Consider the following 11,367-nt stretch of genomic DNA (forward strand, 5'->3'; position numbering starts at 1 on the left):
ACTCTCAGGCATGTGCCATTGTGCCCAGCTTATATGAGGTTTCTTTTTCAGGTGAAAAAAATGTTCTAAAATTGACTGTGGTGATGGTTGCACATATCTGTGAGTAAACTGAAAATCATTCTCTTGTACGCTTTAGGTGAATTGCATGGTATGTGAATTATATCTCAATAAAGCTGTTAAAGGAAAGACGAAAGTTGATATTAACAAGCCTGACAATATTAATATTTATTTTGGCATGAATTGAGATCAGCCAAGACTCACAGGCATTGCTGGAGGGAGTGTAAATTGGTACAACCACTTGGGAGAACTGCTTGGTAGTAACTACTCAGGTTGCAAAAATATCCTATGACCCAGAAATTGCATTTCTGTTAGTTACATACTGAGCGCAGTGTGTCCACATGCCCCCTAGAAGACATGTTCCAGAACGTTCCTATTACCATATTCATCATAGCTCCAAACTGTAAAGCACCTAAATGACTGCTGGGGAATGGGGAAACCTGTTTTTGTAGATTCCCATAATGGAATTCTCTGCAATGGTGAGATTGAACTATCTACAACCACACACAACACCTGGGATGAATCTCACAGACAGAATGTTGAGTGGAAGGGCCTGACACAAAAGACTGCATAGGACATGATTCCATTTATCTTCCTTTATGTTGAATCACATGCTGTGTGATTTTGTTTGGCAGAAGCTAACCCATGCCAGTGGGAGTTGGGATAGGGTTTTTTGTGGTTGTCGTTGTTTTTTGAGATAGAGTCTCACTCAGTTGCCCTGGGTAGAGAAGTGTGGTGTCATAGCTCACAGCAACCTCAAAGTCTTGTGCTCAAGCAATCCTCTTGCCTCAGCCTCCCAAGTAGCTGGGACTACGGGTGCCCCCCACAACGCTTGGCTAGTTTTTCTATTTTTTAGTAGAGATGGGATTTTGCTCTTGCTCTTGGATATATCCCCTCCAACCCAGGAACTGGCTCTAGACCTCCTCAGTACTGGCCATCTATTAATCTCTGTTGTCCTGAAGACCCAGAAGTTTCACTGATGCTGCCATGCTGACTAGACCCACTCCCTGGGTCTGTAGCTACTTTCTTTGATATCCTTGGATTGGAGAAAGGTAGTTTCTCTATTTTGATATTGCTGTGCTGAGGCAAGGGTCCCCCGCACGGGAGTTGCTTTTCCTAGGGTCCCAGCTCAGTGAGAGGATTCTTCCACCTGAGCAGGTGTCCTTTTCTCGTGTGGGCTGGGAGGTCAGGGCCGACCTGGCTGTGCCCAGAATGACCATCTTTGCTTTCCAGCCTGGATCCAGCTCTGGACCAGCTCTGGACATCAGGCCCCCCCGCCCTGCCCGGAACCTGGGCCTTACCCTCATGTGGGTGTCACTCGTCAAACATGTTTCCATATGTCTAAAGCCCAATAGTGGACCCCATGAGGTCTTGGTCACTCTCCCAATAGAAGATGCCAGGATGACCCAAGATAGGTGTCAGAGTCTCAAATCTGGCTCAGCTAAGATGCTTTCCAGACCTCTTTACTGTCATCATCATCATCATCACTATCATCATTTTTTTTTCGAAACAGAGTCTCAAGCTGTCACCCTGGGTAGAGCATTGTGTCATCGCAGTTCATAGCAACCTCAAACTCTTGGGCTAAAGCGATTCTCTTGCCTCAGTCTCCCAAGTAGCTGGGACTATAGGCACCCACCACAACGCCGGCTACTGTTTGGTTGCAGTTGTCATTGCTGCTTAGCAGCCAGGCTGGGTTTGAACCCACCACCCAAGGTGTAGGTGCCCAGTGCTCCGCCGACTGAGCTACAGGCACCTCCCCATTATCATCATTCTTATCATAAAGATAAGGAAACTGAGACGCAGAATAGTTAAATGCCTTGGCCAAGGCAATGCAAGGTGCATTGCCGCAGATGGAAGGAGGTAAGAAAAGGAGAAGAAAGGGTAGGGCCTTTGCTCATGTTGTTCCTTCTGGGAGGAATGCACTTCCCTGCATTGTGTAACAGGTGAACTCCTAGTTATACTCCAAAGCCCAGCTCCTCCCCATACAGAGCACCTTTCTGGATGTACACCACTAGAGGACAGAACCTGACACCTGCAGCCTCTTACATGAAATCAACCTTCTAGTTTCATTCCATAGAATGGGAACCTAAGTCCTGCCTGATAGGCTGGGTCTTGTCTGAGCTCCTGGAGAGACCCAGCCCAGAGGCTGGGTCCCCACAACTACCCTGACTGCCCACTGATGAAATCAACTCACAGCCAGGAGCTGGCCAGAATTAGGGTATACAGAGGAAGAAGCTCAGACCTGAGCCTGCCTTCCTTGGGCATCTGGTCCAACTGGAAGATAACTGAGGAATTTCTACTGCCTGCCAAGATTGTGGCTTCAGAGGTCCTGGATAACCTCAGGCACCCCTTGCTGCAGGCCTTGCAATCCCTTTCCCAGAACTCTGGTCTGGCACTTCTGCGCACTGCCTCCAGCTAGCCACAGCGGGCAGGGTGCAGCCCTGTGCTAGGTCCTGGAGACTAAGGCCTGGGTGAGTGTCTGGGAGGCTGGGCAGGGACAGAAGTCCGACCTTCTGATGGTGTGGGGGTCACAGTGGAACAGAGAGAGCCTTGCTGGGACTATCCCTGGTGACACCAGAAGTCGGATTGTCCCAAGGGTGGCAACATCAGGCAGCTCCCACCCCAAAGGATGGTTCTGGTAAAGGCTGGGTGATGGCTCTTGGGACCTGTCCTAGTTCTGCATCATCACAGAGGTCCCCCTAGGAGGTAAGACCAGGAAGGGTGTTGGGAATCTGGCTGCCCAACTAGTCAACCCTACTGTTCAAAGTCCTTGTGGTAACTCTGGGCTTGCTCCGAGGGCTTGAGGTTCTCCTGGGCGGCCTGGAGGCCCTATAGCCTCCCACACTGCTAACTCCCTCCATGGGAGCTGTGGTCTGGTACAAAGGCTTCTTTTCCTTGGGACCTCAGAAGTTGAGGGGCTGTTAGAGGGCCTGTAACCCTCCGTGGGTTGGGAGGCTCCACACCACCCTTCCGTCTGCAGGCTCCCCCACACCTGAGGGCCCAACCAGGGGGGCTGAGGCCCTACAGTGTGGATGGGGGAAGCGTTGTGCACAATGACCCACCCCACGGCCACTGTCCAGGCCTGAAGGATACAGGGACCCTTGCAGGCATCTGAATAAGAGCAGGGCTGGTCCCTGTCATCTCTCTGTGGGCTATGTGGCCACGTTCTAAATCTATCACCTTGCAAAACTCCTTCCTCTGGGCCTCCCTTGCTACTTGGAAGAATCCAGTCCTCCCACCTGAGTCAGCCCCCTTGGCTCCAAATCCAGCCTCTGAAAAGCCCACTTCAGACAGGACGACACATTCTGAACAGGGAGGGCCTTGAAGTTTGGAGGCCAGCAAACCTGGGTGTAAGTCCTGGCCTTGTCCCCACCATATGAGATCTTGGGTCATACACATCCTCTCTTTGACTCTCAGTTTCCTCATCTGCGACATGGGGTCCACTTGAGACCACAAAAGACTGTATGGAGGCCTATGAGAGAGGATGGGTGTGGGTGGGTTCAGAGGCGAGCTCAGCAGGTCCTAGTGATGAGGTCTGGCTCCCACTCGATCCCCACTGCAGTCATGACTTATTTCCTGGGACCTTGGTCAAAGTGCTCAGAAGCAGCAGGGGCCAGCTCAGGGGCAACAGGGAGGGGAAACTTCACCTTAGGAGAGGTCTTTAGTGGGTCCCAATATCCCAAGGCATTACAGGTCTTTAGTGGGTCATGATGTCCCAAGGTGTGAGAGGTGTGGGGCTGATGGGCAAGGAGGCTGGCTGGAGGAAGGAGAGGAGGGGCGTGAATACCACTATTCCCAAGAGACAGAGCTGGCATATCCCTGCCAAGTTTCTTTCTGTTCTTGTAATAGATTTCCCAGGACCTGAGCAAGGTGTGGGTGGTGGTAGAGAACTGGATGAAGATGGGAGGGGATGGGTCTGAAACCCAAGAACAGCTAAGCCAGAGTGAGGGAGGAGCTGAGATCCTGGCTTTCCTGAGGTCTCCAGGGAGGGACACGGACTCTCCCAGGAAGCCTGCCAGTGAGAGCCTCCCAGGGCTCTGTGTACCAACTTTTCTAATTAGCCCCAGGCCTAAAAGTTATTTTCAGTTGGAAGAAGCTCATGCCAAAGTCATAATGACATCCCGTAAGATCTCCCAAATCTTCCATCTTTGAATTGTAGTCAGGCCAGCCATATGATTTTTTTCAGGTGTAGGGATGGAGTCTGTGCCCATCCCTACACCTGGGAGCACATCCGGAGCATTTGCTGAGTGTCAGACACTACTCTAAGTGCTTTGTGGCTAATGAAGTTCAATTCTCACAGCAGACTTGTGAAGGGAATCAAATGCTTGCTCCCCTTTTACAGATGGGAAAACTTAGGAACAAAGAGGAACAATACCACACGCAAAGACATGCATCCACTAAGTGGTGGAAATGGATTGGAACCCTATAGGTGAGCGTGTGTGTAGGAGACAGCTGGGGTGTGTGAGTAACTAGGTGTGGGGTTGGGTGTGCACACGTACTGCTGCACATGTACTGGGCCCATCTGGCAGGACCCTGTCCCTGAGGAGGTCCAGGTGTGTGCCTGATCCTTGCAGCACCCCCTGGTGTCCACGCCTCACTGGTCACCAGAGAAGCTTCCAGGGCCTACTTGTCCCTGCCTGCAGGCTCATGCATTTCTGTATGTGGAACTTACTCCCTTTGGCTGGGGGTATCTGCTGCCTCCAGCCCAGAGGTATTGGGGAGGGACTTTCCAGCCTTCAGTGGGCCCCAGGGGCAGTAGCCCAGGGAAGAGAGAACAGAGGCAAGAGGTCTGGAATCCCTGGAGCATCACCTTCTGTGAGGGTTCCTCCCAGCCCAGGGGACACTTCCAGCTTCTCTTCCTCCTGGAGTGGAGAGGATCTTGGTGGTGGCTCTTGCGCTAGGCCTAACCACCAGGCGTGCCTACCACCCCCACACCCACCTCCCACCAGGAGCAGCTGGCCATGGTGATACCCCCAGCTCCCGTACACCCTGAGGCCTGGAAGAAGTCTCCTTGCACATCCAGTGTCACCCGAAGGCCAGCCCTACTCCTGCTGGCCTCCACACTGCCTCTGGGGAGGCTTCTTTCTGTGTACCTTTGTGTCCCTCAGTCCAGGTCTGTCTGTTGACTCTACCTCTAGAGCCCCCCAGGCCTCCCCATCCACCCTCCTATGTATGACATATCTGTTCATGTCGCCCTGTGAAAACCTTTCCGTGTCCCTCCATTACCCTTCCATCTGAGCCCCCGTTTGTAGCCCACAGGCCCCTTCACGCTCTGGCCTTTGTGGGCTCTGCAGCCCTCAGAACTGTTTCCTCAGCACCTCCAGGACTTTGCCTCTGTCGTTCCCTCTGCCAGGCACACGCTTCTCCCTTCCCCTTCCCTTAATCTGCTGCCCTGGCCTGTAATCTGAGTAACCTCTGCTTGTTCTTCAGGCTTCAGCTTAGATGTCCCTCCTTCCCGGTCCCCTAAGTCTGGGGTGTTCTAGTCTCTATGTCCTCCCAGCCCTCTCTGTCCCCAGTTACACACTGTATCATTGAGGCCTGTTTACTTGTCAGGCTCTCTACCAGCTTGTGGGGACAAACTTTCCTAGCACAGGGACGGGGATGAGAACGGGAGGCTTTCAATGTCACATGAAGAACTAGAACTTGTCCTAAGGGTGATAGGGACTCAATGACCTTTGAAGCAGTGGGGTGACATGACTCAGAGCCCCTCTGGCTTTGTGTCTCTCCTTCCTACTGAAAATGGACTTCCCAGAACAGAGCTGGTCCCAGTGGCAGATATGCTCTTCATTTGCCCGTCAGCAGCCAGGAACTTGGTCTGACTGAGAAAGGGGATATGGAGGCCTGGTGCTTCAAGGGTGTCATAGTGTTGGGAGTTTTCCAGGCTGCATATGGAAACAACACACTGTATCCTATGATAGAATTAATGTACACAATTATGATCTAATAAAAAAAAAGAGTGTCATAGTGGTGGCCCCAGAAGACAGTGGATGTGCATCACAATCCAGGTGTATGAAGGGAATAGGGCCTTGGTCCTCAAAAAAAGAAGTGCTTACTTCCCCTCTGCAAACCTCTGGCTGCTTTTCACCTTTTCAGCCTGAGTGGGTAGGTGTCTTCTTTCCTCTGTGACAGCAGCCTGAGTGATGCACTAGTCCAGACAATCTCTCCCATCCTGTACAGGTACGTCCTGATGGGTGCTCTGACATTGTGTTAAGCTCCCCCAGAAGGTGCCTTCCTGGGTAGGAAGGGAGAGAGGAGGCCAGTGCAAGCGCATGGGCTCCAAATGATGAAGGCCATGTCTGGTGCACGTGGCCCTGCTAGATTCTGCTGTGTTGTGCAGGGACCAGGAATGGGAGCAGAGAGCTGGGGACCTTGCCCACCTCTAGTCTGAGGCCCTAGTCAGGGGCTAAGATCTGTTTTTGCCCAGATATTCGTGGTTCCCCAGGATGTCTCCCACTCCAGGTCTTAGCCTTTGGATTCTAACCTTCTGGCCAGGGCAGACAGTCGGTTGGAGACTAAGCTTGGCTTTTGCACCTGAAGGCTCTGGGTTCACATCCAGCAGCCACCACTCCCACTCTCTCTGTTTTATGCATTCACCAAACTTCCCTTGACTCTAAGTACTGCCTGATGGTGATGCAGGCCACAGAGTGAGATCAGGCGGTCCCCATGTTCAGAGAGTTCTGAGGGTGAGAAAGACACAGATCTAGAGCTGGCTTAGGGTGTTCTGTGCTCTACAGACTTAGGGCAGAAGGGAAGGAAGGCCCCAGAAGAGCTCTGAAGTGGAGCCTGGACCTTCTTGGCTGGGGTCAAGTCAAAGGGTGGCAGATTCCCACCCCCACCAGGGCAGCTGGAACTTGCCATGAAGCAAGTGGGAAAAGTCCTTCTGGGAGAGGGAAGAGCTGGTACAAAAGCCTGGAGGCGGAAAGCAGCCTGGTGACTTTTAAAATAGGAAAATTGTCTAGATGTAATCCTAGCTCACGCCTATATGAAGTAATCCTACCTCACTCTGGGAGGCTGAGGAGGGTGGATTGCTTGAGGCCAGGAGTTCAAGAACAGCCTGAGAAGATTGAGAACCTGTCTCTAAAAAATAGCTGGTGTTGTGGCAGGTTCCTGTGATTCCAGCTACTCGGGAGGCTGAGGCAAGAGGATTGCTTGAGCCTGAGAGTTTGAAGTTGCTGTGAGCTATAAAGCAAAACTCTGTCTCAAAAAATAATCAATCAATCAATCAAAATACCAGAATGCCAGTCATACAGTGGTTGATGCTTTCAAGGACACGAGCTTAGGTCAGCCAGATGCATATTAAAGTCTCTCAGTGGGAGGTGGGAAGGAGGAAGGAGGCTGCCCGGGAGGGGGTGGAAATCTGCCACCCTTTGGCTTGGCCCCAGCCAAGAAGGTCCAGGCCCCACCTCAGAGCTCTTCTGGGGCCTTCCTCCCCTTCTGCTTCTGGTACCACTGCTGGATCTTCCTAGGCAGCGTCTCTGTGCAGAACCTCATTCGGGCTTCCTTTGGCTTCTGCCTGACCCGTGGCACCTGGTTGATCTCCAGGTATTGTTCTGATTGGTCAAACTGGGGCCATAGAGGCAGCCCCTCACCATTGGGGTCCCTAGGGGGGAGGAATGAATGAGGACCAAGGCCTTTTGCGCTGTCCCCGATGTGCAGACCTGAGTGTCCCAGGCCCAAACCCAGGGATGCCCACTCACTCACTCACCCTGTTCGGGCAAACTGGGTCCACTGGGCCATCATGGTGAGGCTCAGCTGCTTCTCATCCTCTGTGGCCTCAGGAAAGGCTGGTGAAAGAAACAGACCTGAGTCAAGTCACATGGGGCCTGGAGGGAACCCAGGACCTCTGGTGCTGAACAGAGCCCTCTGCTCCTAAAGCCCTGCCCTGACCCCTTGGAGTATGGCAGCCCAGGGATCACATGTCTGTCTCTCTGTCCTCACCCAGCAGGGAGCTCTCGTCCATGAGGAAGGGACCCCCAAAAACGAACGCAGTCTCAGCCCCATGATCAGCCTTCACCCAATCCGGTTTGAACTTCACAAAAGAACTGGGTCGATGCTGGAACTCATAGAAAAAGGTGGGGTTCCCACAATCTGCAGAGAGAGGACAGGATCAGAGTTAGGCGCCCACTGCCCAATTAGGTCCTGCCTTTGGCAGCGTAAGCTTATAACACAATACCAATGATGGTGACATTGATAAGGTGATTAGCGGCAGGTCTCTGCTGAGCACTTGCTAGGTGTCAAGCATGTGCCGTGTGCTTTGTGTCATCATTTATTTCATCCTTAGAACAACCTCCTGGCTTAGATTCTATTATTATCTTCATTTCTCAAAGGAAGAAATTGAGGCAGCAGGGGTTAGGTAGCTTGCCACCAGGCTCGGAGGAAACAAGACTTCTTCTTATATTTAAAAAAAAATTTTTTAATAAAAAAATTGCATTTAATTGAAAGCATTCAGAATGTCAACAAAACAGCTGCAACTTTTTTTTTTTTTTTTGCAATTACAGAGTGGTATTCAGTTAACAGAGCAACAATTACTTCGTATAAGCTGCATCAGAGACAACTGAAGATGAAAAAACTACCATCCCCATATATAACTAATTTGTCCTGTGCACCAACAAGAACCTGCTTTAAATTTCCATGCCAATTTACAACCCCCAGACTGTACCAGGCAAGGTTAGTGGCTACCGCAAATACCACCAGGACAGGGCTATCTAAGGACACATTCGGTAGGGTGTCAACTATACAACAAAAGACACTGTACAGTTTAAAAACAAATCTTACACAGCCTTACATTTCAATTTTTTTCTTTAAAAGGAGTGAGTTGTGTAGGGGGGTTAAATGCTTTATAGACAAGGAAAAAAAACTGCGCTAGAACCAACTTATTCATCATCATCTTCTTCATCTCCCTCCTCCTCTTCATCCTCTTCATCTTTCTCCTCTTCCTTCTTTTTCTTGCTTTTTTCAGCCTTGACAACTCCCCTTTTCGCTGCATCAGGCTTTCCTTTAGCCCGGTCTGCAGCAATATCCTTTTCGGATTTTTCCTTCAGCTTTGCAGCCTTCTTTTCATAAGGCTGCTTGTCACCCACAGCAGTGTTACTCCACATCTCTCCCAGCTTCTCTGCAACACCACCAATGGACAGGCCGGGATGTTCTCCTTTGATTTTTGGGCTATACTCAGAACAGAACAAGAAAAAGGCCGAAGGAGGCCGCTTGGGTGCATTGGGATCCTTGAACTTCTTTTTAGTTTCCCCTTTAGGAGGGACATAGGTTTCCATTTCTCTTTCATAATGGGCCTTGTCTGCCTTTGCCGTATCTTCAAATGTTCCTTTCTCTTTAGCAGACATGGTCTTCCACCTCTCTGAGGACTTCTTAGAAAACTCTGAGAAGTTGACTGAAGCATCTGGGTGCTGCTTCTTGTGCTCCCCCGACAAGTTTGCACAAAGAATGCACATACTGACATTCTGCCTCTCGGCTTCTTAGGATCTCCTTTGCCCATGTTTAGTTGTTTTTCCTCAGCGAGGCACAGGGTGCCCGTCCGGCTCTCACTTGCCCCGGTGCTGTCTCTATGGAGCTCAATGTACTGCAATCCTTTTTATTTTTTTATTATTTATTTATTTTGAGACAGAGTCTTAAGCTGTTGCCCTGGGTAGAGTGCTGTGGCGTCAGGGCTCACAGCCACCTCAAACTCTTGGGCTCAACGATTCTCTTGCCTCTGCATCCCAAGTAGCTGGGACTACAGGCACCTGCCACAACACCCGGCCATTTTTATTTATTTATTATTATTGTTGTTGTTGAGGATGTCATTGTCTTTTAGCAGGCCCAGGTTGGGTTCGAACCACCAGCCTCGGTATATGTGGTTGGCGCCCTACCCACCACCCAGAAACAAGACTTTTATTCCAGGAGAAGCACTCAAAGAGGAGGAACTCCCCAGTCAATTGAATGGAATCCTGAGAATTAGTGATGGGCTGTGCTGCGTGACCTCTGGCAAGTCACTGCACCTCTCTGAACCTCAGTTTTCTCTAAGCAAAGTGCCCTGACAGACACACTTCTCATTGCTGTGATGCTAAATCCCAGAGAAAGCAGAATTGAGGGAGCAGTAGGGTGTGTGGGGGGCACAAGAAATGAGGGAAACTGACCCAACAGAAGCCATACCCCCTGTGATGACCCAGCTGCGAGGTCAGAATGGAAAGTGGCCAGGGATAGGCTTACCTCGGAGGTTTCTTGAGAAATTCAAGGTCTGGGAGGTGAGCAATATGTCCGCCATCAATTCTTGGAAGGCTTGACGTTTGGCTAGTGCATCGGAGTCTCTATCTATGTATTCATCTATGATGGTGGCTGTCATTTCAAGGGGTATATCCTGGGGCAGGGGGACAGGCACAGGCCAACTCAATTCCTACAGCTGTGGCTGATCCTCCCAAGAAGCCCCACCCCCTCCAGCATGGCTTCCCTCATGTTTAAGGCTCATGTTCCAGGCGGCCAACTGCTGCTCTGCCTCCCTGGGAGTCGTAGGTGGTGCTGAGCAGGATAAGCTCAGGTTTGGAGTCAGATCTCAGCTCTGGGACCACTGCCTGGCTATGTGAGCTCTGACAGTTTGGCTGAGTCTGTCTGAAAGTCAGTCCTTGACTAGCAGGGTTGTTTGGCTCCCTGAGTGAGGTGTCAGCAGGGGGTGTGGCCTGGAAGTAGGTGCTCCATGTTCAGTGGACATTAATGGGGACATAAGTGAGAGAGCAAATGATGGGGACTCCCTACACTCCAGAAAGTAGCGATGAAGTTACGTGAATGTGGAGGCCTCTGGGGCTTCCAAATAAGGGAAGGGCACAAACACTGAGTTCCTCCTGGGTACCAGCTTCCAGGTAGACTCTTCAAATGCAATGTTCAGTCTCATTCTCATAACAACTGAGGTGAGTGGAAAGTATCACATCCATTTCTTGGTGAAGAAATGGGCTCAGAGGGGTTAGGACACCTGGGCAAGTGGGAAGGGCTGGGATTGGACCCAGGCCCACCTAGCTCCATATCTGACAGCTGAGGCCCTGGGATCAGACAGAGCTGGTCACATGCCTTACCTATTGTGAAAGTTTGAGCCTCAGTTTCCTCATCTGTAACTTCACAGAGTTGCAATGAGGATTGAAGAAGATGAATGTCTTTCCTAGTGCTCAGCACACCACCATCCTTGGCACAGAGTCTGTGCTCTTTTTTTTGAGACAGAGTCTCAAACTGTCACCCTCAGTAGAGTGCTATAGCATCACAGCTCACAGCAACCTCAAACTCTTGGGCTTAAGCGATTCTTTTGCCTCAGCCTCCCAAATAGCTGGGACT

General features: G+C 50.8%; 1 protein-coding gene and 1 pseudogene across 1 annotated transcript in view; both read right to left on the minus strand.

Annotated features, from left to right (window-relative positions):
• Positions 1-7,266: 7,266 nt before the first annotated feature.
• The window catches only part of LOC111728336 (cocaine esterase-like), a 45,137-nt gene continuing 41,036 nt past the window's right edge, over positions 7,267-11,367 (minus strand). Inside the window, 4 exon segments of the mRNA XM_023518922.1 lie at positions 7,267-7,657; positions 7,763-7,841; positions 7,996-8,145; positions 10,261-10,408. Of these exon segments, the coding sequence (XP_023374690.1) occupies positions 7,462-7,657; positions 7,763-7,841; positions 7,996-8,145; positions 10,261-10,408 (573 nt within the window). The 3' untranslated portion in view covers positions 7,267-7,461.
• LOC105887973 lies at positions 8,931-9,648 on the minus strand (annotated as a pseudogene).

This window comes from Otolemur garnettii, unplaced genomic scaffold, assembly GCF_000181295.1.
Source record: "Otolemur garnettii isolate 467f Iridium unplaced genomic scaffold, OtoGar3 scaffold00151, whole genome shotgun sequence".
In the NCBI taxonomy this organism is placed as follows: Eukaryota; Metazoa; Chordata; class Mammalia; order Primates; family Galagidae; genus Otolemur; species Otolemur garnettii.